This window comes from Coregonus lavaretus (genome assembly GCF_964263955.1).
Source record: "Coregonus lavaretus genome assembly, chromosome: 36".
Lineage (NCBI taxonomy): Eukaryota > Metazoa > Chordata > Actinopteri > Salmoniformes > Salmonidae > Coregonus > Coregonus lavaretus.
In genome coordinates, this window is record NC_140023.1 from 7,037,060 (window position 1) to 7,064,256 (window position 27,197).

The 27,197-nt window shown below is 42.5% G+C and overlaps 2 protein-coding genes across 3 annotated transcripts; both read right to left on the reverse strand.

Moving 5' to 3' along the window:
- Positions 1-4,356: 4,356 nt before the first annotated feature.
- LOC311110809 (fibroblast growth factor-binding protein 2-like) lies at positions 4,357-10,003 on the reverse strand. Of its 2 annotated transcripts, none has more exons than XM_084153375.1 (2): positions 6,379-6,422; positions 4,357-5,552 (listed from the first exon to the last, which is right to left on the reverse strand). In XM_084153375.1, exon 2 carries the CDS (start codon positions 5,443-5,445, stop codon positions 4,813-4,815), a length of 633 nt encoding a protein of 210 aa, XP_084009501.1. In that variant the 5' UTR covers positions 5,446-5,552; positions 6,379-6,422; the 3' UTR covers positions 4,357-4,812. The 2 variants fall into 2 exon arrangements, with proteins under 2 accessions (XP_084009501.1, XP_084009500.1); XM_084153374.1 differs by lacking the exon at positions 6,379-6,422 and adding an exon at positions 9,954-10,003 and having other exon boundaries at positions 4,363-5,552.
- Positions 10,004-19,430: 9,427 nt separating this feature from the next.
- Positions 19,431-20,768, reverse strand: LOC311110804 (D(1C) dopamine receptor; the record flags this gene model as incomplete). The annotated part of the gene is made up of 1 exon (XM_084153369.1): positions 19,431-20,768. The coding sequence occupies one exon, from the start codon at positions 20,766-20,768 to the stop codon at positions 19,431-19,433; it is 1,338 nt and encodes a 445-aa protein (XP_084009495.1).
- Positions 20,769-27,197: the final 6,429 nt, after the last annotated feature.

A 27,197-nucleotide genomic window follows, 5' to 3' on the forward strand; every position in this document is an offset into this window, starting at 1 on the left:
AGACACCATGAAATTATTACATCGTCCTAAATATTTGGTCACATCATACATTTTGTGTTTGGTTTCCTAGAAACAAGGGGTGGCTCAACTAACCCTTTGGCTCAACTTCAATAACATTACAATTAAGAATGGAGTGTGCGACTTTCATTTATTCTTTGAAGTTCACTGTTTGTCTGCACACCAAGTCACTCATAGTAGTGTATGCAAGTTCTTCCTTATTCCTGCTTCTGGGGGTGGCCCCACTGCCACGGCAGAGGCATGCAAGTCATCTCTGCTCTATTTTGTCTGAGGGACAATGGAGCGACTGTGGAGAGGAGAAGAGCCACCCTGGAGAGGAGTCTGAAGACAGGACCCTAGGTTGAGACAGGGGCGTATGTGTGTGTGTTTGTCCTAATGATATATGTGCTGCACAGTGGTGTAGTGGTACCTGGAGAAGTGAGTATACTCTAATTTTGCCAACATTTTTCCAAAAGGCCCGCCCAGCGAAGAAAGGCACCTGGTCTGAAAAATTCTATGAGAAACAGTGTCATACACTCTGAATGTCTTAAAATGATAAATCCCATATTGGTCTTTCACAGTCAGGCCAACCCAAGCTGTACTGTGCAGTAGGCTAATAGTAGGTCTATTATTGAAACAGATAAACTGAGTCTGAAATTCACAGGTTTCAGATTTGCCCTTTTTTTTTACCTTTTCTTTCTCAAAGTCACACTTTTTGTTAACAGAAAACAACACAATTGTATGTTCTATGTCCATAACAATGCTTAAACCACATCAGGAGACCACTTTTGAGGTCTGGGAAAAATCTTAGATTATATTTTATTTTTGAGAGTAGTTACCCTTTAAGTCAAGTGTGCAGGCACCTAGCCCTATTGTTTGATTAGCAGTGTTTCTGTAGCACATGAGATGGAGTTTGCAAAAGAAATGGCCACTGGATTGACGCAAATAATCATGATATCATTGTGACAGGTAGGCATATGGTCCACCCACGCAGACAGTGTGGTAAAGAAGACGCAACAGAGCCTCTTCAACCTCAGGAGGCTGAAGAAATTTGGCTTGGCACCTAAAACCCTCACAAACTTTTACAGATCCACAATTGAGAGCATCCTGTCGGGCTGTATCATCGCTTGGTACGGCAACTGCACCGCCCGCAACCGCAGGGCTCTCCAGAGGGTGGTGCAGTCTGCCGAACGCATCACCGGGGGCAAACTACCCGCCCTCCAAGACACCTACAGCACCCAATGTCACAGGAAGGCCAAAAAGATCATCAAAGACATCAACCACCCGAGCCACTGCCTGGTCACCCCGCTATCATCCAGAAGGCGAGGTCAGTACAGGTGCATCAAAGCTGGGACCGAGAGAATGAAAAACAGCTTCTATCGCAAGGCCATCAGACTGTTAAATAGCCATCAATAGCACATTAGAGGCTGCTGCTGCCTATTGAAATCACTGGCCACTTTAAGAAATGGAACACTAGTCACTTTAATAATGTTTACATATCTTGCACTACTCATCTCATATGTATATACTGTATTCTATAATATTATACTGTATCTTAGTCCATGCCGCTCTGTCATTGCTTGTCCATATATGTATATATTCTTATATTCCATTCCTTACTAGATTTGTGTGTATTGGGTATATGTTGTGAAATTGTTAGATATTACTTGTTAGATATTACTGCACTGTCGGAGCTAGAAGCACAAGCATTTCGCTACACCTGCAATAACATCTGCTAAATACATGTATGTGACAAATAACATTTGATTTGATTTGATTCTGACAGGTTGGCATAGGCTACTTTGTAGCTCATTAACATTTAATAGAGAAGGTTTTTGGGAAAGCCTTTCCATCTACCAGAAGACGGTTAGGTATATCATTAGCATTGCTATATCTTTCCTGTTCCTTCATTGTTTGAAACCTGGATGTTTTACTTCATATTATGAGGCATGTCTTACCCTGCATCAAAGCAGCCTATTGACAAAATCCCACCATAGAAACGTGGAGGCAATTATTTTTTATAAAGGTTTTCTTTACACTTTATTTCATTGTCTAGCTGCCAAAGTGTCTCAGTGGTCCCGAGTGGCTCAGCGGTCAAAGGCACTGCATCACAGTGTTAGATGCGTCCCTGGTTCGATTCCAGGCTGTATCACAATCCGGCCATGATTGGGAGTCCCATAGGGCGGCGCACAATTGGCCCAGCGTTGTCCGGGGTAGGCAGTCATTGTAAATAAGAATTTGTTCTTAACTGACTTGCCTAGTTAAATAAAGGATACATAAAAAAAGGCATTATCCTAATCATATTAGCAACCCATGATAGTTGTTGAGTGTTTAAATCCCACCTCCATCTCACGCCATGAAACCATGTGCGGTGCGCATTTTAGAATGGTGTTTTCCCACAAATTGCATTTAGGAACATGCACGCATAGGCCTACTGCCGTGTGTCCATTGCTGCTCCTAAAATGTGAATAAATAATAGTTTATCAACATTTTAAACTAAACATTCAGATCTGTTCCATCAGCCCTACACTCTTAGAAAAAAGGGTTCCAGAAGGGTTTTTCGGCTGTCCCCATAGGAGCACCCTTTTTGGTTCCAGGTAGAACCCTTTTTGGTTCCATGTAGAACCCTCTGTGGAAAAGGTTTCTACCTGGAACCAAAAAGGGTTCTTCAAAGGGTTCTCCTATGGGGACAGCCGAATAACCCTTTTAGGTTCTAGATAGTAGCTTTTTTCTAAGAGTGTATTAATTGATACGGCATGTATCTCCATTACACTACTTTGATACGTATCAGTGGGGATTAAGAAGTGAGTATACGGCATATACCTGCAAATAACCCTCCACTACACCACTGGTGCTGCAGATGTAAATGAAGGGCTTAGAGAGGTTGGAGGCATGCTGGGCTGCGCTTTCGAAGGAAGATCATCACGTTTTGCAGATGATTATAGAGTAGGTCTGAGGAACAAACGGTTATATCTCTAGTGTGAGTTGATTAGGATTGGAATTGAGTTGTACTACTCTGAGGTGCATAATCAGTATGTTACTGAGAGACAGGTAGAGAGTTATGGAGGAAGTTTTAGTCACAGAAAGACACAGAGACAGGGAAGAGCATCAATCCCCTGTAGGAAAAGTCTGGTTCAGGCGGGACGAATCACACCAAGACTGTCAGCCCATCCTCTTTCTATTCACAAACCCACCTTCGAATTGGTCATCATCACCCACATTTCACGGAGACCACACATGGACGCACACACACGTGCACAGTGAGACTTTTAGGCAGGACTCTGTGGCTCTGGTTGGTATAATCAGTCCAAGTTGTTTTGTTTTGTTTGCGTTGCTAACCTGATCAAAATAGGACACTTAAACAGCTTAGCTGGACTTCTATCCCTGTCACAACACAAACAACGATTAGTCTCTTTCATTGAATTGTTTGTAACTGAGTCTAATGTGAAAATAGTGTGGGACCCAAAATAGTGCCAGGAGGTACCCCCTGCTATCACAATGGGATGTGTGTTGACTGTGGCCACTGGCTACCACATAACACAATGCCTTACACACATAGCAATTCTGGACCAGACAGACAGTATTTAAATTGATTACCACACAGAGTTATCTCATGAAGATAATCTCAATCCAACCATGGGATAAGAAAGTGACGATAGAACCACAGATAAATAAGATTGTACTTTTAGATTTTTGGGGGGAACTATTTCTAAACATCCACTTATTACTGTAGTCACTATACTGCTTTATTTCACAGAGAGCATGCAATCAATTGTGAAAATGTGGATATTCAATGTGTCACAAGAGGAGACATGTCAGTATCACCTCAGAAATGGATCACAACAGGTTTCCACAATATATTTTCAATTAACCCTTTCATTATGTCTATTCTAAGTTCTCACAGAGGTGACCCTACGCATCACTTCTTACAAAGACATGAAAATAATCTGTTGATTATCAGGGTTGGCAATTTTTAAGAACTGCATTTCCTGTGTTATGTTGACATAGTTTTGGTTAAGAAAAATAAACTATGGCTCGAGAGATGATTTATTTTCTGGCAACTAAAATGTAGCTGTGATTGCAACAATTTCAAGGGATAAACTAGGTGGAAAATACATGAGGTTCTCATGATTATCCTAGTCATGCTGATTACCATTGATTTATTATCATCAAGTGTAGACACTACAGAACAAAGATCTTGTCAATACTATTGCGATTTTGAATATAGTATTACCGTATTTCCCCAGCTACTGGAATAGCACTTGACAATATAAATCCATATAGTCCTCCTAATTAACGGCTTGTAAAAAAATAACCATGTATGCTGTGTTGATTTATTAAATGAGTCAAACAACTGTTCAATGGTTATATAGTACGGTATGTTTATTCACAGGTAGAATTTTGTATGCTGTGTTAAAGTTCAAAATATAAATCTGATCTAAGTCTAGTGATTACAAATGAACAATATAAAATATTGTCTGTAGAAAATAAGATTAGTTTCATAATAAAATAAACACACAAAAATCTCTGCCTGTAGAAAATAAGATTAGTTTCATAATAAAATAAACACACAAAAATCTCTGCCTGTAGAAAATAAGATTAGTTTCATAATAAAATAAACACACAAAAATCTCTGCCTGTAGAAAATAAGATTAGTTTCATAATAAAATAAAAATATCTGCAGCCTATTTTTAGGCTCTATATCGCGTTATACAAAACCATTTTTGTTTACCTAGCAAAGAAGTAAGCCCGGATGCAGAAGTGAGTTCATCAGCTTTGTCATTTTTTTAACCTTAGAAAAACCTTACAGAGACTTCAACCTTCAAAAAACCTTACAAAGAAAGAGCAGACAGAATGCCATCCCTCGGCACAGTAATTCTCCACTTGCTCCATGTCGTTCACCTCCCTATCCCCATCCCTCTCCTCTAACAACGGGATCCTATCCTCCTTCTTCTCCTCCTTCTCTACCATTTCAGGAACCAGGGGCACTGGATCCTTCTTTCCTCCGCCTTTGCCCTTGAGCTTCATGTGGGACTCCATGGGGGCCTTGCAGGTGCGGGTCTTCAGCACCTTCTCCCCGTCGCACGCATTCCTCCTCTTCTTCAGCTTGCCCACCATTTGTTTCCAATGCCTGACCTGTGCTTTCCTGTCACTGTAGGCTTGGCACAGGTCTGGCTGTCCAGCGTAGCGGCACCAGTAGGTCTGCTCACCAGAGCTACAGCTGACCAGCAAGTTCACCACGCCCTCCCCAGACGTATCCCAGGTACAGTTGTGGCCAACCTTTGTGCTGAACCCTCCTGAGCTGGGGACAGAGTTCTTGGGCTTCTTGCCTGCCGCTGGTGGTGGTGGGGGCTGCGACGTCTTGTCGTCGGAACTCTGGCGTTTGGCCTCAGTGCTGGGCAGGACATGGAGGCACAGGAGGAAGAACAGGAGCCACAGTAACCTCATGGCTGGGGGTGACTACAGATACTTGAAGGGTTCTTTATTCAAATGCAGCCAAGCATCAGTAGGACGCCCGAATGTAATGAAAACCTGACGCGCCGCGATCAAAATAGCTGCAGGGAGTGAAAAAGGAGAGGCAAAACAGAGTGAAACATGAGTGAATTAAAAACACCTTACATAGTTACTTAACCCATTCTCTTTCTTTTCATAAAAACACATGAGAAGTTTCACTACATTTTGTTATGTTCCCTGTTTAGAATACGCCAAAAAGCTGCACAAAAATGAGTTTAAAAAAGCAATTAATAACAGATGTTATGTTTACCAATTGTACAGCACATTTACAACATGTATGATGTTTGTTTTCAGTGCACCAGTTAAATGAATCATATTACAATTTGTTCCTTTTTTCACATCGCATTAAATCAATAAGGGAGGAAAGCTTCAGCTCTAAGCTATAGATAGTTGTGGGTACACTGCAACATAGAGCTCTTACCAAGGGAATCCTCTCCGGAGCGAGACAAGAAAAGGGAGAGGTGGAAGTAGTGCCGCCGCAGCTATTTTAGAGGGGGTAGCCCAAAACTGCAGCGCTACCTGGTCCACGGGACTAATCCGTATAAAAATCACCTCTACAAACATTTTGGGATATGAATCAGCTCATGCTTTTTACACAGGAATAATCGGAAAATCCTTACTCTGAGTGTATCCTGCCCCGCAAAAGAAACCATATTGGAGTGATCCAATATACTGCTACATAGCAAAGACATGCACCACAACAAACACCCCCAAGTCGGCTCAGAATGTCCTCACTTACAAGTAACATGAACAAGATATGCATACACAGCAAGCATACAGTAAACCTGGTTGCAAAAACCAAAATGTACTAATCAAATTATTTCCAGTTTCAATATTTGGTATTTGGTATCTAAAGGTTGCACTTACCATGTGGAGACCCTAGTGTTTGCTGCTATTGAGAATGCGGGGCCCGGGACGCTTGCATAAAAAGGGCTTATAGAAGGATGAAGGAGAATGGGGAGGGGTGGAGAGGGGAGTGTTCAGGGCATAAATGGGTCTACCCAGACCTCCCTTAAGCAGGCCCCCTCCTACTGTAAAAATACCCCTCGCGACCCCCTGCCTAAAGACTCTATTATCTGTGTGTGGGGCTGAGGTGGGAGGTGGGGTTTGGGTCATGGCGTGTTGCCTCACACACACCCATACCCAACACACCCCCTCTTCACAGCTAAGAAGACAATGTACACACTTGCCAACGTTTCCTCGCAACACACAGACTTCTTAAGCAGCCCTCACATTGAGTGACAGTGCAGTGAACAATTTGTTAAAGAGAGAATGTAGAGAATTCATTTGTTTGATTATGTTAAACATATTGTATTTTCAAGAGCATCGAAGACCATGGTGACTGCACCGTGATAATGGCATTTTATTTTTTACAATAATTCAGTATACTTGAATATATACAGTATGTCGGCAGAGCCCACTCTGCCAGCATACTGTATATATGATTTTATTCCAGGACTTTATTCCAGGTCTTTTAACAAGAGGATATTCTCTGTTCATCAGTGTGCATCCAGATTAACCTGGTGAGAAAAAGTCACTTGTGGGGACTTGGCAAATGAATGGCCAAAAGCTTAAAAGCTCACACTAAATGATAATGTGTTCCACTCCACTGCCAGAGGCTGAGTCCATGCCAACCTAGGCCCTCGGTGGTACTCTCTGTATACTTTGTGCTCCCCTCTGTGCTGGCACAGAATGAGAGGGTGAGTTATTTTGTGTACGTCTCCGTGCATCTGTGCATGCGTGGACACTAGCATGTATGGTACATGATAATGTGTGTGTGTGCCCCATACAGTGTCTAAGTCCAATTGTTTTTCTAGGGGGCCAAATGTACACAACAACAACTTGTTTATACGTCCCTGTGCCCTTCCTTCCCCTCAGCCTTCTCATAAATCATTTTACACATTCTAATTCATCATTCATATGTAACATAGGCTATTGACTTTCCCCAAGACTCTTTTCCTGTATGTGTCAACAACCAATAGTCAGTCTTTTATCGAGGGATAGTGTGGGATAGGGGATAGCAGTATGAGAAGGCAGCTGACGACAGAGCAACACTCACCCCCTCTAGTGGTGTGTTTATTCCTGAAAGGTGAATGGGATTCAGTGTCTCAATATTCCCAATCAAGACACCATATTGAATGGGGGAAAACAGCCACCGCTCGTTGACACACAGCAGATGGTCCCTATAACAGGAAGACAGCTAGGCCTACATGTGTCGGTTTGAGGAGTGAAATTGCAGACGGCATTACTGCATTCTCACGGTCACACGTCGGCAGAATTCTTAGAAAATCTATGTATGAACAGGGTTTTAAGTTGGCCTACAAGTTACGTCTCTCTAGAAATGTGATTCTATTTGCTTTTTTCTGTCCTTCCTTCAAGCGTAATCTTTCCCTTCACTCTGCTGATGACACTGAGAGAGTCCTTGAAGAGGCGGGAGGTTTGAGAAGACCAATCTCCATTAAATTGTTGTCGAGAGATGTTCGCAATCAATGTGCTGCTAGCTGACTGCCTTTAAGATACCATTGACTGTGATTAGACACTGATTGAGGTGCCGAGCGGTCCCTCTGTCGTCACCCCTCGGACCATAATGACAGAGGGAATCTAATTGTGAAGCAGAGGAGAAGCACCGTGCTCTGCAGCAAAGTTACCATAGTGTATGTAAATACAATGAAGATTGCCCTCAGCACAAATTTCCATGGCGACACCTAGTAATCAGTGCTTCATTGAATTGCATAAGGAAGAACACAGACATTCTGACTGATGGCCTGGCGTTGCTATCCTGTCACGCGTCTAGACAAAAGTGGTATGGTATGGTGCCACTGTCAATCCATTCTAAGCTCATAACATGAGACACTTCACTTTGTTATTTTTGAGCTGTGTGTGTGTGTCAAGGGCGAATAAAAAATAAACGCATTTCCTGCAATTCTACACAGTTTGACATTACTTATTATACCTCTATGGAGGGGTATTTGGAAGAAACTGTATAAGTGGAAGGATAAGTGGAAGACCCCCAGCTAACATTTTGCATGGGGCAGAGAGAAACATTTGCAGTTTTCTAATGCTGTTCTACACATTTTGTCATGAGTCTGAGAGAAAATGTTGCAGTTCTAAAGCCAATTTCCTGCAATTCTACACATTTTGCCATTGGGCAGAGAGAAACATTTGCTGTTTTTTATAGCTCATCTCATGCTATTTTTCACATTTTGCCATGAGGATGAGAGAACATTTTGCAGTTTTAAAGTGCTGATCCCATGTTTCATGAGCTGAAATAAAAGATCCCAGAAATGTTCCATACGCACAAAATGCTTATTTCTTTCAAATTTTGTGCACAAATTTGTTTACATCCCAGTTAGTGAGAATTGTATCCTTTGTCAAGATAATCCATTCACCTGACAGGTGTGGCATATCAAGAAACTGATTAAACAGCATGATCCTTACACAGGTGCACCTTGTGCTGGGAACAAAAGACCACTCTAAAATGTGCAGTTTTGTCACAACACAATGTCACAGATGGGGCGGAGGATTATTTCTGTCTGTAATAAAGCCGTTTTGTGGGGAAAAACTCATTCTGATTGGCTGGGCCTGGCTCCCCAGTGGGTCGGCCTGGCTCCCAAGTGGGTGGGCCTATGCCCTCCCAAGCCCATCCCTGGCTGAGCCCCTGCCCAGTCATGTGAAATCCATAGATTAGGGCCTAATACATTTATTTCATTTGGCTGATTTCCTTATATGAACTGTAACTCAGCAAAATCTTTGAAATTGTTACATATATATACATATATATATATATATATATATATATATATATATATATATATATATATATAAATTATATTTCAGTATAATTTCGTGCTACTCTACACATTTTGCCACTAGGCTGAGAGAAAATGTTGCATTTTTAAAGTACCTGTCCAGTGAAAATCTCAATTTTAAAAGGTAATATTCTGTTAACTCATACCCAAATAATGTTCTTGACTCATCCTATACTCGTATTTGTGGCCAAAGCATAAATTGGAGAAAAAAAAGAAAACTTAAAAAAACCCACCTCAAACTTCTCAAATAGACCGTTTCACAAATGCTTGCTATTTCCTCATAGAGGATGATGTCATCCTCCTGAAGAGGATGAGCTGGCCAAACAGCAGTGTACTTGCATTAATATTTTTAATGACCGGTATGCATTCCAACACAGAAAAGCTGCTTTTTAACATACTTAATAAAAACGTGGGAAGGAAAACTATTTCACTCATGTTCTAATTAATTATAGGTCATATTTCATAGAAATCTGGAAACACTGGACAGTTGCTTTAAAGATCAACTTTCGGCAAAAACGCTAAAAGAACGTCTTTAAACTGTATAACTGATCAATGCGCCATCATACAGGTCATTTAACGCAACAAAAAAAAATGCTGAATAAGATATTTGGCTACAGAAGTGACATTTCTTACCGATCTCTACAGCTTCCGTCCAAAAACAAGTCCAGTCAAATGACTTCAACACATACTGGAGGAGTTGCTGGCTAGCTACAAGTGGCTAGCTTAGCTAATGAACTAGCTACGTCGGTCGCGGCGCGCATGACCAGAAAGACATCGATGAACCACCAAAAGCACACCCCATTTCTGTTAGATTTTTTTTAAAGAGGGGGGTTCTGAAAACGGGATCTGTGTTCATTTTCAGGTTCAAAGGAGGGGTTCTGAAAGCGGGATCTGTGTTCATTTCAGGTTCGATGTATCATTGGGGTTTTATGATTGGAGTTCCTGAGTGCAAATAGAAGCATTGAACTTCGATGTATCATTGGGGTTTTATGATTGGCGTTCCTGAGTGCAAATAGAAGCATTGAACTTGGCATAATCACAGGATTTTGTCGAGTTAAGCTTGGGGTGAAATGTTACTAAATTAATGAAGTGTCTTTACTTTATTTAGGGATTGTTATTTATCTGATGAATATAAAACAGACTTGTTTTCCCGGACCCAGATTATGTATTATTACAGGACTACTAAAGGACAAAGAGATTCTCCATTGAGCATCCTCTTTAGTTCAGAGCCATATGAAGGATATTATTATACATATGTTCGTGTACCTCCAAGATATGATATGTAGCCTACTAATGGTCTGGGCACGGTTTCCCCAAATCATCTTAAAGTTAAGTTCATCATTGAAACCTTCATAGGAGCATGGTTAAATGTCTGAGCTGTCTCCCATAACCACTGTTACAAAAGTTGCACTTGAAAACGCTTGTTATTTACAGACTGCCTCAGACCACTCGTAGAACAGCAAGTGCGTCATTAGATGCTTTTTTGCCCTCCCGCGTCATTTTACTACATTTACATTTACATTTTAGTCATTTAGCAGACGCTCTTATCCAGAGCGACTTACAGGAGCAATTAGGGTTAAGTGCCTTGCTCAAGGGCACATTTACGTCATTTAGCAGACGCTCTTATCCAGAGCGACTTACAAATTGGTGCATTCACCCTATAGCCAGTTTACTCACAGTAGATCTCACTAAATATAGAATCAAATGGTTTATTTGTCTCTTTGTGACCACTGATAACCTCAGAACAAAGTTGACTACAAATACAAAGTTGCCAATTCCTTTGCAATTGTTACAAACAAGCGAAGTATAAAAATATGCTTGAAATGAAACCCTAGATGACTGCATTAAAATATACAGTAGGATAATAGGCTTTATAGGCCTATTTCAATAATATTGAAATCAATTTAATGTTCAATCAATGTAGTTATATTTTGCTAATTGTTGGAGCTGATCCATCGTCAGTATTGTGAAACAATTATAATGTTAAAGTAAGATTTGAATGGTGAAGAGCAGCGCTGCTTTCCTTTCGATCCTATCAGTATCAACACACGCTTCAATGGCGCACTTAAATAACGTTCTCTCTGCGTGGTATTTTGGGAAACACATGTTTCATCTTCGGCCGTTGTAAGAACGATGCATCATTAAAACACTCGTAAGCCTAAATTCAATCGGTATCGGGAAACCGGGCCCTGGCTACATAAGACAGAAACGAAAGTAGGAATTTTAGTCGGGGAGGATGAGTGGCCTAGCGGTTAAGAGCATTAGGTCAGTAACTGAAAAGGCCGCTGGTTCAAATCCCCGAGCTGGCAAGGCGGATAAAACTGCTGTTCTGTCCTTGAGCAAGGCAGATAACCCCCAACAACTGATACCCGGGCACCAATGACGTCGATTAAGGCTGCTGATATAATCAACCACACCCACTATCTCTTGTACCTGAGAAACAATTTGTCATCATGATGGAAACAGAACGAGGCAGGCCATAATTAGTGACTAACAGCCTCTGCAGGAGGTCAAATAAACATGACTGAAGTCAAAGATTGTGGATTATAAAGATTACTCTAAATGTTTTTTTACCATTGAAAACAATGGTGACAATTCCAGTCTACTTAACAGGTGGCTCTACCATAGGCACCAATGCTATAGCTAATTCCCATTGGATTCCATAAAAATTGGGGTGAGTATGGCCTAGCTACCGGAAGTGTTGTCGAATCCAATGGGTCGCTTTAGCATTAGCTAGCCTAGCATGCGGACGAAAAAGTCAGGTTAATAGAAAACTAGTAGTATTTCAATCTTCTGGATTCATCATTAATCATTTTGGGATAATTAGGAGTACAGCGCCATCTCCCATCCCTGGATTGAGGTACGTTTTCCGAGCCATATCTCGCCCCGGCTCCGCGGTGTCCACATTCTGGCATAGCACCGTTCCAACTAGAGAGAAGTAATGATTGTCTAGTCGGGTTCTTTTGGCTAGGAAAGGGGTTAATGCCCCTCCCCATTCTGACACAGAATGGAATGCACCAACAATTGGTTACAACAATAACTTCATTTTAAAAGTTTGCACATCTAAAGCATAGTATCTATGGTATTTTACAGAACTAAATTATCTGATGAGGCAACGTGTGCAAGTCTCTCCTCGGGCTGAAATAATGTCACCCAGTATTAGCTGTTTTTGGTCTCAATAGGGACCCTCTCACACATGGCAATTTCTGGATTCAGTCATAAGAAAGCCATAATAATCTGTAATTGGACTATGTTGAATCCTTACTCTCCCTCAGGTATGAGTAAGCATGTGTGTGCATGCGTGTCTAAAACATTTTCCACCTTGAAAACGGAAATTAAATAATTATTTCATACAGACAGTGAATAGTCTTGTTGATTACAAGATAAAATAATACTTCTGGACAAGAGTAATCTTAATTGTATTTTAGTCATCTCCTATACAGCCAAACTGAAAATAACATTGTGGCTGTGCACCATTGTGATGGACTGTCTAAAACTGTAAGTCGCTCTGGATAAGAGCGTCTGCTAAATGACTAAAATGTAAAAAATGTAAATTGACACAACCTCATTCAGAGACATGATAAATTCTTTGCATTCATGACTGGCCTGAGATGTTTCACCAAATAAATGTAACATTGTTCAAAAGCACAGACACTTTCAGAATGTAACTCTACAGCTGATGAACCTTTGCAGCACATAGCACTTTAGTTTCTATCCTCAGGCAGAATTTCAGCTCATTGATCTGTGTGTCGTTTCGGGGTGGGGTGGTGGGGGGTCACCTTTTCTGATGCAGGCAGACATCCTGTGCTATAGTATAGTAAACCTCAGACAGGTACCATGTGAGCTGTGTCTTAAAGGTCAGTGTTCTTGTGAAAAGATAGAAATATCACATATTTACAGTCAATGAAGAAAAGGGAGTGAGAGAGAGTGCAAGGGGTAACCGTTAAAATCATACAAAGGACTGGTTAATTTTAGATTTGTGAAATATTCAGGTTTATTATAACAAACATAAATTGGATCTGGATTATTTTGCAAATGTTTTTACAAATTATGTGTGTGTAGGGATTCGTTAGACACAAAGGGGCAAAGAGAGAAGTGTGTATAATAATAATAATAAAAATAATAATAATAATAATAATACTTTGGTGGTTGCTTATATTTGTCCTGTTTCACACGTACAAGTGTGTGTTATATGCATGTGTGAAATGGAAATGTGTTTTTTGCATATCCCAACTCTCCCTGAGACACATTCGGAGAGTGGGATCACGGCTAGGGTTAGCCATTATCAACAGCGACCCTGGAGCAATTTGGGTTAAGTGTCTTGCTCAAGGGCACATCGACAGCTTTTTCAACTTGTCGGCTCGGGATTCAAACTAGCAACCTTTCAGTTTTGTATTTATTATGGACCCCATTAGCTGCTGCCAAGGCAGCAGCTACTCTTCCTGGGGTCCAGCAAAATTTAAGGCAGTTATCCAATTTTAAACATTACAATACATTCACAGATTTCACAACACGCTGTGTGCCCTCAGGCCCCTACTCCACCACTACCACATATCTACAATACGAAATCCATGTGTACGTGTGTGTATAGTGCGTATGTTATTATGTGTGTGTGTGCATGTGTCATGCCTATGTTTGTGTTGCTTCACAGTCCCCGCTGTTCCATAAGATGTATTTTTATCTGTTTTTTAAATCTAATTTTACGGTTTGCATCAGTTAACTGATGTGGAATAGAGTTCCATGTAGTCATGGCTCTATGTAGTACTGTGCACCTCCCATAGTCTGTTCTTGACTTGGGGACTGTGAAGAGACCTCTTGTGGGATGTCTTGTGGGGTATGCATGGGTGTCCGAGCTGTGCGCCAGTAGTTCAAACAGACAGCTCGGTGCATTCAACATGTCAATACCTCTCATTAATACAAGTAGTGATGAAATCAATCTCTCCTCCTCTTCGAGCCAGGAGAGATTGACATGCATATTATTGTTAGCTCTCTGTGTACATCCAAGGGCCAGCCGTGCTGCCCTGTTCTGAGCCAATTGCAATTTTCCTAAGTCCCTTTTTGTGGCACCTGACCACACAACTGAACAGTAGTCCAGGTGCGACAAAACTAGGGCCTGTAGGACCTGCCTTGTTGATAGTGCTGTTAAGAAGGTAGAGCAGTGCTTTATTATGGACAGACTTCTCCCCATCTTAGCTACTGTTGTATCAATATGTTTTGACCATGACAGTTTACAATCCAGGGTTACTCCAAGCAGTTTAGTCAACTCAACTTGCTAAATTTCCACATTATTTATTACAGGATTTAGTTGAGGTTTAGGGTTTAGTGAATGATTTGTCCCAAATACAATGCTTTTAGTTGTAGAAATATTTAGGGCTAACTTATTCCTTGCCACCCACTCTGAAACTAACTGCCGCTCTTTGTTAAGTGTTGCAGTCATTTCAGTCGCTGTAGTAGCTGACGTGTATAGTGTTGAGTCATCCACATACATAGACACACTGGCATTACTCAAAGCCAGTGGCATGTCGTTAGTAAATATTGAAAAATATAAGGAGCCTAGACAGCTGCTCTGGGGAATTCATGATTCTACCTGGATTATGTTGGAGAGGCTTCCATTAAAGAACACCCTATGTGTTCTGTTAGACAGGTAACTCTTTATCCACAATATAGCAGGGGGTGTAAATCCATAACACATACGTTTGTCCAGCAGCAGACTATGATCGATAATGTCAAAAGCCGTACTGAAGTCTACCAAAACAGCCCCCACAATCTTTTTATCATCAATTTCTCTCAGCCAATCATCAGTCATTTGTGTAAGTGCTGTGCTTGTTGAATGTCCTTCCCTATAAGCGTGCTGAAAGTCTGTTGTCAATTTGTTTACTGCAAAATAGCATTGTATCTGGTCAAACACCATTTTTTCCAAAAGTTTACTAAGGGTTAGTAACAGGCTGATTGGTCGGCTATTTGAGCCAGTAAAGGGGGCTTTACTATTCTTAGGTAGCGGAATGACTTTTGCTTCCCTCCAGGCCTGGGGGCACACACTTTCTAGTAGGCTTAAATTGAAAATATGGCAAATATAGGTGGCAATATCGTCCGCTATTACACTCAGTAATTTTCCATCCAAGTTGTCAGACCCCAGTGGCTTGTCATTGTTGAGAGACAAAAAAATGTTCACCTCTTCGACACTCACTTTACGGAATTCAAAATTACAATGCTTGTCTTTCATAATTTAGTCAGATACAGTGGCTTGCAAAAGTATTCACCCCCCCCCTTGGCATTTTTCCTATTTTGTTGCCTTACAACATGGAATTAAAATTGATTTTGGGGGGGTTTGTATCATTTGATTTACACAATATGCCTACCACTTTGAAGATGCAAAATATTTTTGTGTGTGAAACAAACAAGAAATAAGACCAAAAAAAATGAACTTGAGTGTGCATAACTATTCATCCCCCCAAAGTCAATACTTTGTAGAGCCACCTTTTGCAGCAATTACAGCTGCAAGTCTCTTGGGGTATGTCTCTATAAGCTTGGCACATCTAGCCACTGGGATTTTTGCCCATTCTTCAAGGCAAAACTGCTCCAGCTCCTTCAAGTTGGATGGGTTCCGCTGGTGTACAGCAATCTTTAAGTCATACCACAGATTCTCAATTGGATTGAGGTCTGGGCTTTGACTAGGCCATTCCGAGACATTTCAATGTTTCCCCTTAAACCACTCGAGTGTTGCTTTAGCAGTATGTCATGCTGGAAGGTGAACCTCCATCCCAGTATCAAATCTCTGGAAGACTGAAACAGGTTTCCCTCAAGAATTTCCCTGTATTTAGCGCCATCCATCATTTTCAATTCTGACCAGTTTCCCAGTCCCTGCCGGTGCAAAACATCCCCACAGCATGATGCTGCCACCACCATGCTTCACTGGGAAACTGTGGGGAGGGTGTTCTCGGGGTGATGATAGGTGTTGGGTTTGCACCAGACATAGCGTTTTCCTTGATAGCCAAAAAGCTCAATTTTAGTCTCATCTGACCAGAGTACCTTCTTCCATATGTTTGGGGAGTCTCTCACATGGCTTTTGGCGAACACGAAAGGTGTTTGCTTATTTTTTTCTTTAAGCAATGGCTTTTTTATGGCCACTCTTCTGTAAAGCCCAGCTCTGTGGAGTATACAGCTTAAAGTGGTCCTATGGACAGATACTCCAATCTCCGCTGTGGCGCTTTGCAGCTCCTTCAGGGTTATCTTTGGTCTCTTTGTTGCCTCTCTGATTAATACCCTCCTTGCCTGGTCCGTGGGTTTTGGTGGGCGGCCCTCTCTTGTCAGGTTTGTTGTGGTGCCATATTCTTTCCATTTTTAAATAATGGATTTAATGGAGCTCCGTGGGATGTTCAAAGTTTTTGATATTATTTTATAACCCAACCCTGATCTGTACTTCTCCACAACTTTGTCCCTGACCTGTTTGGAGAGCTCCATGGTCTTCATGGTGCCGCTTGCTTGGTGGTGCACCTTGCTTAGTGGTGTTGCAGACTCTGGGGCCTTTCAGAACAGGTGTATATATACTGAGATCATGTGACACTTAGATTGCACACAGGTGGACTTTATTTAACTAATTATGTGACTTCTGAAGGTAAATGGTTGCACCAGATCTTATTTAGGGGCTTCATAGCAAAGGGGGTGAATACATATGCACACACCACTTTTCCGTTATTTATTTTGTATACTTTTTGAAACAAGTTATTTTTTTCATTTCAATTCACCAATTTGGACTATTTTGTGTATGTCCATTACATGAAATCCAAATAAAAATCCATTTAAATTACAGGTTGTAATGCAACAAAATAGGAAAAACACCAAGGGGGATGAATACTTTTGCAAGGCACTGTATACTTGGATATGTAGTGTCAGCAATTGTTGCTGGCATGTCATGCCTAAGTTTGCTAAAGTAGTTGGCAATATCATTTACATTTACATTTACACAATATCAGTCGGTTTTGTGATGAATGAGCCATCTGATTCAATGAAAGATGGAGCTGAGTTTGCTTTTTTCCCCAAAATTTGATTTAAGGTGCTCCAAAGCTTTTTACTATCATTCTTTATGTCATTTATCTTTGTTTCATAGTGTAGTTTTTTCTTATTTTTCTTCAGTTTAGTCACATGATTTCTCAATTTGCAATACGTTTGCCAATCGGTTGTGCAGCCAGACTTATTTGCCATTCCTTTTGCCACATCCCCCTCAACCATAAAATGTTTCAATTCCTCATCAATCCACAGTTACTGGCCCAATGATCTAACCACTATGCCTGTGTGTTTGGGGGTGTATATGCTCAAGTATACATGTTTGATCTATTTAAAATGTCAATATAACTAATTTACTTATATGCAGATATGCAGAAGCTGGTTCTCTTTTGCCTAAGTTCATTTCCCACATGCTCTTCCTAAAGATATAAATATCAATGTTAATTCAAAACCAAAAAAAAGTATGATTTAAAATGTAATATTTTTATCAAGTCACTGCATGAGTCCATGCTAAAATGTCAAACTGCAAAATGGTAAATCTAATTACAGTCTCTGAAATGTCTAATTAAATGTCTGCAGCCAGTTGGAAAGCTAAATGAAGGGGAGGTGAGAGGAGGATAATGTCATATTAATATGCTGAAATACCATCACTAATAACATGAGATGATAGTATGACATTACAGCAGCTGAGGCTTCTTTGGGGGGGAAATACAGGCATGCACACAGAGACTAGCCCCCACCCAACCCCCCACTCCACTCCACCACCACCACTACCCTGGCCGGCTTGTGTATCTATGAAACACACTTGTGTGTCCAGTCCACTCCACACACCTGCCATGCGGTTCACCAGGTCAGCCCCCTCAGTGTCCTGGATACTGCTACTCTTGTTTTTCTTTGTCCTTTGAAGATGAAAGGGGCGCTGGTGTAATTTGATGCACCCCACTCTCAGGAATCGGAAGTATTTTTTGTGTGAAATGTATTCATTTTGGAACAGTAGGCTACAACACCTATAAAAGATAGACCTATATCTTCCTATGTATCGATATTAGATTCATAGGGGGCAATGCCTTTGAGGGGAGATCATTTAGATCATGTTCCAAAGCTGATTATGAGAACATTTGGGGACATTGGAGTTTGGACCAGGGCTCACTATACTATTTTCTATCTCCCAATACTGCAGAGCAGCTTTAGACACTAAAATAATCATAAAATAAAAATAGATGCAATTATCAGAGGGGAAGATGTGGTTCAGTTACCATGGGTTACATGGCTTTGTCAGGAACTATACAGAAGACAGATGCATCATACAATTATAGTGAAGTGACTTGGCAAGAACATAATCAGTTCTACATATTTTTCTAATTTTATTAATTCACAAATGGTTGAGTATATTTAATATTTTGTCATTCAAATGTTCTCTGTAAAGTGTTTTGAGACATTGTGAAATACACTTTAAATAAAATGTGACTTTACTTTACTTTAGTAAGAGGTAAAAAGGTGGCAAAGAGATTGCAAGATTTCTACAGCTATTTTCACATAACATAATAATGTCAAGTTATGGTTCCATTATTATATATCTGATTAAACATTTCAACTTATACCAAAATCATTGCCTTTTCATTAATAATTATTTTACCAACATTGCTGATAAATAGATTACTCCCATGTTGTTTGAGAGCTACTTGACTACAGAAATACTACCACCATTCTCATTGAATTAAAGCAAGTATTTTGGCATGAATATAAAAAGCATTCACAAACAAAATGTAATGGATATCCTCTCATTATACAATACACAACATTGTTTATTCGTTCAATTGTGTCCCATTAATTTGAAATGTGTGTAGTGGCAAGACTAAAACTAGGCTATAATTTCTTTGTGATATCCTTCATTAATCAAGACATGCCTATTTAAAAGAATCACTGCATAAATGTATTGATCACGATCAGTGAGATAATAAAGCAATTATAACATTACGCACGGCCTTCCGCACGGCATAAAATAAGTGAATGATCTTACAATAAAATATAATTATTTAAATAAATAAACAAATCAAGAAAGCAATACTTAAATGAATCATAACCTACAATTAATTGAGCAAGATTCTAATCGTGGATTTGACCAGGGATTGAGTCGCATTCCATGGCTCCGGCTGAAGTAAATGGCGTTATGGTATCCAGTGAAATTTCCCCGTCACACTGGAATTGGACGATAGCTGGCAGCAACGTGTTCTTGTCATTGCGAGATGCGTTTGAGATAAGAGAAACTTTGTCGGACAGTGGGGTTGTGTCCTCTCCCACGTTTGGTATTGCGTGAGGATGCTGTGTAGCCATCAAGACTTGTGCGTCTTTTTGGAGCGTTGTGTCGTGGTGATAGGACACCAATTCATTGCTGAAATTAACAGCCTCCACTGTATTGCTTGAGCAAATTTTATTGCAGCCTAGAATAGTTGTAAAGGCTTTTCTGAAATCCGCGTTAAATGCGTAAATGACAGGGTTTAACGAAGAGTTGGCCCAACCAAACCAAACGAAAATGGTAAACGTGGTGTCGCTTACGCACGGAGGGTCACAGAAAGGTACCATGCAGTTTAGGACAAAGAAAGGCAGCCAGCAAAACACAAAAACTCCCATGATAATGGAGAGGGTCTTTAGCACTTTTGTTTCCTTTTTAAAAGCAGTTTTTAATGCGTTTTCGTGCGCGCAAACGTTTGGGTGTTGGTTATTTTGCGCTTGTTCTGCGGCTCTCTCCAAGGAGGATATCCTCCGTATCTGCGTTTGCGCAATACGGTAAATCCTCGTGTAAGTGGCAACCATGATAACCACTGGGATATAGAAACTGATCAGTGATGAGGAAATAGCATAGGTCTTGTTCAAGTTTGCTATGCAGTTCTCAGAGTGGTTGCTAAAGTTTCCCTCTGACGTCTCCTCCTCGGCCATGTGCCAGTTCAGTTGGACAGGTATGAAGGAGATGAGAATTGACAGCGTCCACGCAACTCCAATCATGATAAATGCAACTCTGTGGGTCATTTTCCGTTCATATCGAAAAGGACTAGCTATAGCCCAGTATCTGTCCACGCTTATGATACACAGATTAAGAATAGATGCCGTCGAGCACATTATGTCAAAAGCTATCCAGATGCCACAAAATCCACCAAACAGCCAGGTGCCAGTCACCTCAGAAATAGCCTCCCATGGCATCACGAGGACGGCAACGAAGAGGTCAGACACCGCCAGAGAAATCACGAAAAAGTTGGTTACCTTGGACCGGAGGTGCCTGAACTTAACGACGGCGGCGCACACGAGCATGTTCCCCAGCAGTGTCGACACAATGAGGAGAAACAAAATGCATCCAATTAGCGCGCGCACGCCATTCCCGCCGGTCTCCTTGTCTGTGCCGTCCGATTCCGAACGAACTTGCGTTTCATTTCCAGTATAGTTTTCCATTTGCACTTTTCTGTCTTTGGGTAAAAACGCTTCGATTTCACATTGAACCACGTATTTGTTCACTGTCTTTATTTTCATGTAGCGGACAGCTTCCAACCCCCTATCAATTCAACTGGACTAAAGGAGGCTACAGAAAACGGTCCAAAACTATCCGATGCTTCCCTCTCTCCTGATAGGCTATGACTCATAGCAGGTGAGACAATGGAAAAGTCTAAATGGGATCCTTGGAACGTCACCCCATTGACGTCACCCCATTGAAGTTGAAATGTAAAACGGTAACGGTTAGGGTTGGGTAAGGGTTAGGTTTTAGGGTATGGACGTCCCATGGATACCGAATAGCACTAACCGTGAGACAATATTAGCACCAGTGGTCAGCTCATCCAGTAAATTGAAAGAGTAGCGGTGGAAAGATCTCCTTTATATTAAAAGCATTGCAGGAATCTATCATCCTATTTGAAGGTCCGAGAAGAAATTGCCTTTTTATAAAAATGTCATGCAATTCTACATAATTTTACATATTAGCAGAATATTTTTTAATACCACACTAATTACCGAAATTACAGGCTAAGAATGGACAGAGAGATAGGCCAATGTGTTCATCTTATCATATTTCTCCAATGCCAAATCAGTGTGTCTTGTTTACTTTCAAAAGTTAGGCCTACCTTTTCACCCCAGACAGAGTAGGCCTACCGATGCAGAAAATATATAAGCTTTACCTGCTGGCTAATCTTCTTCTGTGGCTTAGCCCAATGAGAGAAGGTCACACGTTTCCCTAAAAGCTGTCTGGGTTTAAACATCTTCTATTGTACACAAAGTGAATAGCTTAATCAATTGATAGTGACAGAATTAGATGACTTCCCAAGCAAAGTCATTTTCTTTGTCTCCTCGGTTATAGAAGGTTGTAGCTCAGCCTCTGAATGTCAAAGAAACAAAACAATGATATCCCCATATGAATCAGAGTCACATCTTTCCCAGGTATTTTACAGCTTGTTTCTAGCGTCACGGACAAAAGTGCTGTTATAGATCACTTTCTATAATCAGATCTGTTTTATTTTTTTCAAAATCTGAAGCTAACAAGGGGTAGGCCTGTGCTTTTTGCCATTTTCTTTAATAAAAGATAGGCCTATGCATACCCCCTCAATTCGAGTCTTTGTTATAAATAAATAAAACAGCCCTTCACTGACATGGAGGTAGACTATTTAAAGAGTGCATTGTGGGTGGAGAAATTGACTGACAAATCTGTGGATATAGCAGCCTGTAGCCTAAAATCGTCTGTCAAACAGGTATATCTCTTATTTCATAGCCCTTTCCTGCAGTCCATGACCAAAAGCACCCTCTTTGGCCTCATGGTTGGAATGTTATAAATATTTTTCATAATAACTCCAAACTGGTAACACTTGTAATGCAGCAAGTCTCATGTTCAAAACCCTTTATAGTGCATTCATTTAGTTTGAATACATCTTTCACCACACAACCATTGATCCAAAAATATAATTTTACGGAGAAATAGCATGAGAACATTGACTTAATCACCAATACACAACACAATGATATCTTCTCAATTTAGTTATTTTAATAACCAGTTAATCCAAAAAATGCAAGGTACATGTTTCAAAATGTCCCTTTTGAATGTAATATGTTACAGTACAATACACTGTTTGTGGAAGAGGTACACTCATGGTGTGATGAGTGATTTGAAGGAGTCAGGCGCAGGAGAGTAAATCACAGAATACAGAGTTTATTCCGGAATACAAAGTTACGCAGGATAGAGTCAAACAGTCCAGTGCGCAAAACAGGCGCACTGGAACAAAACAGGCACACAGGGAAAATATACCCCGGCAATACATAATACACGGAGCTCAACCGAGCTACTCTCTCCTCACATTAAACAATCACCCACAAGGACAAGGGGGCAGAGGGAACACGTATACACGTACTAATGAGGAGATATGAACCAGGTGTGTGTAATAGACAAGACAAAACATATGGAATGATGAGATGTGATGCAGCAGTGGTTAGAAGGCCAGTGACAACGAACACCTAAGCCTGCCCGAACAAGGAGAGGAGGCAGCTTCGGAGGAAGTCGTGACAGTACCCCCGCCCTCTTGACGTGCAGCTCCAGCAGCGCGCCGACACCGGCCTCTGGGACGGCCAGGAGGATGCGGAGCAGGGTGAGCCGGATGGCGACGGTGGAAATCCCGCAACAGGGAGGGATCGAGGATATCCCTCACCGGGACCCAGCACCGTTCCTCCGGACTGTACCCCTCCCACTCCACGAGGTACTGAAGGCCTCCCACCCGACACCTCGAATCCAGGATGGAACGGACGGAGTATGCCGGGGCCCCCTCGATGTCCAGAGGAGGCGGAGGGACCTCCCGCACCTCAGACTCCTGGAGTGGACCAGCCACCACCGGCCTGAGGAGAGACACATGAAACGAGGGGTTAATACGATAATCATGGGGAAGTAATAACCTATAAGTAACCTCATTGATCCTCGTCAGGACTTTAAACGGCCCCACAAACCGCGGGCTCAGCTTCCGGCAGGGCAGGCGGAGGGGCAGATTCCGGGTTGAGAGCCAGACCCGATCACCCGGTACGAAGACCGGGGCCTCACTGCGGTGGCGGTCAGCGTTGGCCTTCTGACGACGCATGGCGCGTTGGAGGTGGACGTGAGCAGCGTTCCCACGTCTCCTCCGCATGCCGAAACCAGTCATCCACCGCAGGAGCCTCGGTCTGGCTCTGGTGCCACGGTGCCAGAACTGGTTGGTAACCTAAAACACATTGGAATGGTGTTAGGTTAGTGGAGGAGTAACAGTTCTGGGCATATTCGGCCCATGGCAAGAACACCGACCACTCCCCCGGCCAGTGCTGGCAATAGGACCGCAGGAACCTACCCACATCCTGATTTACCCGTTCCACCTGCCCATTAGACTCAGGGTGGACCGAGACTCACAGACGTTCCATGAACGTTCCATGAACGCCTTCCAGACCTTGGATGTGAACTGGGGACCCCGGTCAGACACTATGTCCTCTGGTACCCCATAGTGCCGGAAGACATGTGTAAACAGGGCCTCCGCAGTCTGCAGGGCCGTGGGGAGACCGGGCAGAGGAAGGAGGCGGCAGGCCTTGGAAAAGCGGTCCACAATGACCAGGATGGTGGTGTTACCTTGAGAGAGGGGAAGATCAGTCAGGAAATCAATACTTAGGTGAGACCATGGCCGTTGTGGAACTGGTAAAGGCTGTAACTTGGGGGTGTTATCTCTGGGCCTCTCCTCTGTGTCGTACAGCCGTGACAGTGCATCTGCCTTCACGTTCTTCGTACCCATGATGTATGATAGAGTGAAATCAAACCGGGTGAAGAATAGGGCCCACCTGGCTTGGCGAGGGTTCAGCCTCCTCGCTGCGCGGATGTACTCCAGGTTACGGTGGTCCGTCCAGACGAGGAAAGAGCCGGGCAAAGTGGAGGGACGTATAAACTCCTGGCGCAGGGACTCGGTGACGTATGTCTCCATAGCCTCCATTTCAGCCTGTGACAGGGGATAAACATGACACCTGGGAGGCACAGCGTCTACCCGGAGGTTTATCACACAATCCCCCGCCCGATGAGGTGGTAACTTGGTCGCCTGCGTTTTGGGAAACGCGTGCGCCAAATCAAGGTATTCGGGGGGAATGCGCACGGTGGAGGTACTGTCTGGACTTTCCACCGTGGTTGCACCAACGGAAACACCGAGACGCCTACCCTGACACTCTCGCGACCACCCCGTGAGAACCCTCTGCGGCCATGAGAAGGTGGGGTTGTGGAGCGCTAACCAAGGAATACCTAATACAACAGGGAAAGCAGGAGACACAATAATGAAAAAAGTGACTTGCTCCCGATGAGTCTCGTGGGTAACCATAGTGACTGGTGCTGTAACTTCCCTAACAAACCCGGACCCTAATGGTCGACTGTCAAGTGCTCTGATGGGGAGGGGAATGGATAGGGGAACCAATGAAATGCCTAGACTGTGTGAGAATGACCTGTCCATAAAGTTCCCAGCTGCGCCTGAATCGACTAGCGACTTACACTGGGGAACTACAATGTGATCAGGAAAGTGGATGTGTAGGGTACAGTCCGCAGCAGAGGGCTCTGAACGAGTGTGGGTGTTCGATACCTGGGGTGACGCGAGAGTGCCCTGCCAGCCGCCTCCAGACATCCTCTGGCCGCCAGCAGGTTGTCCAAGCGGATGGCCATGTCCACCAGTTGAGTGAAGGACAACATGGTGTCCCGGCAGGCTAGCTCCCTTCAGACGTCCTCCCGCAGATGGCACCGGAAGTGGTCGATGAGGGCCCGCTCGTTCCACCCGGACCCAGCTGCTAGAGTCCGGAACTCCAGGGCGAAGTCCTGCGCCGTCCTCGTCCCCTGCCTCAGGTGGACCAACTGCTCGCCCGCCTCTCGACCCTCAGGCGGATAATCGAAGACAGCCCGAAAGAAGAGAGCGAACTCCCTGTAGTTGTCCAACGCGGCTCCTCCTTCATTCCAGACTGCGTTGGCCCACTCCAGGGCTTTCCCCGAGAGGCAGGAGACGAGGGCGGACACCTTCTCCCGCTCCGATGGGGCCGGGCTGATGCTGGAATAATAGAGCTCCAGTTAGAGGAGGAATCCCTGGCAGAGAGCAGCTGTCCCGTCGAAATCCCTTGGTCGGGATATATGGATCCCTCTGGGTGCCGGGGTGTGGGTGGCTGGATCCGGTCGCCAAGCTGGTCTCGACAGATCGGGTCCTCTCCTTTCCAGGCGTTGGACGACCTGGAGAACCCGATCCATCGCTTCTCCCAAGCTGGCTAGCATCGTCGAATGCTCCTGGACCCGTCCCACGACTCCAGGCATGCACTCCTCTCCCGCTGACTCCATAATTGGTGAGTGATTCTGTGATGGGTGATTTGAAGGAGTCAGGCGCAGGTGGGTAAATCACAGAATGCAGAGTTTATTCCGGAATACAAAGTTACGCAGGATAGCGTCAAACAGTCCAGTGCGCAAAACAGGCACACTGGAACAAAACAGGCACACGGGGAAAATACAAAATACACGGAGCTACACTCTCCTCACACTAAGCAATCACCCACAAGGACAAGGGAACACTTATATACATACTAATGAGGGGATATGAACCAGGTGTGTGTAATAGACAAGACAAAACAAATGTAATGATGAGATGTGATGCGGCAGTGGTTAGAAGGCTGGTGACGACGAACGCCGAAGCCTGCCCGAACAAGGAGAGGAGGTAGCTTCGGAGGAAGTCGTGACACATGGGGATGGCAAACATACGTCTTCCACCTGTATTGTAATTGTGTATCATTTTGGATACATGTTTAGTGTACAGGGGATGCATTTGTTGCATACTGTATATCTCTGATCTTGTCAATATCAGATTTTACTTTACAGACATACCTTTTCATTATGTTGTTTTCCAAATCTGTAGTAGACAAACCAGTTTAAAATCTATAGGTTTATCAATTAAGAGCAATTAAGTAATAGTAAAATGTATTTTAACAAATGAGAAGAGAATCCTATGAAAAGTAAAAGAGAGCATTGCATTGTGAAAGGCAATTAATTTATATGAACATGTATTGCAATGTGAAACGTATTTCTAGATGAAACACTGATTAAGTTTGGTGAACAAATGACTGTGATTTTGTGTGTTGCACTTACTTAATTGAAAATGTGCTTCGAGTTTTGAAACAACTGCCTTTTTGATGATCTGTTTTGAGTTTTGTACTAAGAGTTGGGAAAATGTACCGCATCCTTGTGAAAATTAAACCAAAGCGATAAACAAATGGTAATATAGTAGTAAATAGGCAATAGTATACCTATTAGACCTAGGGCCAACACCATATGACATATTTTGAAATTATTACTGTATATGCTTGTGTCTTCAGTAGGCTAGCTTATGCTAGACATACTTTATGATTTTGCAAGAAATAAAGTATTTTTATGTACAGTATGTAACCAATATTTACAGTAGGCCTGGCTACACGCCTGGTTTTGCATGGCCATTCGGTTCCTCTCAAAACATCTTGAATAGTCTGGTGCCCAGTTTATATCTGTTTAAAACTTATTTGGCTTAAAGTTAGTTTTTGTATAAATCATACCATCTCAAAGTTAAAATCACTTGTTTTCATCATTTGGCTGCTTGGCTCTAGGCTGGTTTCGAGTTAGCTCAGCCAGACTAGCTTGGCGCCGGGATCTTTTAACACTAGGTTACAATTGCCTCCAACCCTAACAGACATGACAAAACCTCATGTGGCTATAGCAAGAGACAACAACAGTAACGTCAATCATGTCAATGTTTAGCCAACATACAGTGGGGAGAACAAGTATTTGATACACTGCCGATTTTGCAGGTTTTCCTACTTACAAAGCATGTAGAGGTCTGTAATTTTTTATCATAGGTA

Excerpts from the sequence above, each read along its gene's own strand:
- LOC311110809 (XM_084153375.1), bottom strand. The coding sequence starts at position 5,445 with ATGAGGTTACTGTGGCTCCTGTTCTTCCTCCTGTGCCTCCATGTCCTG.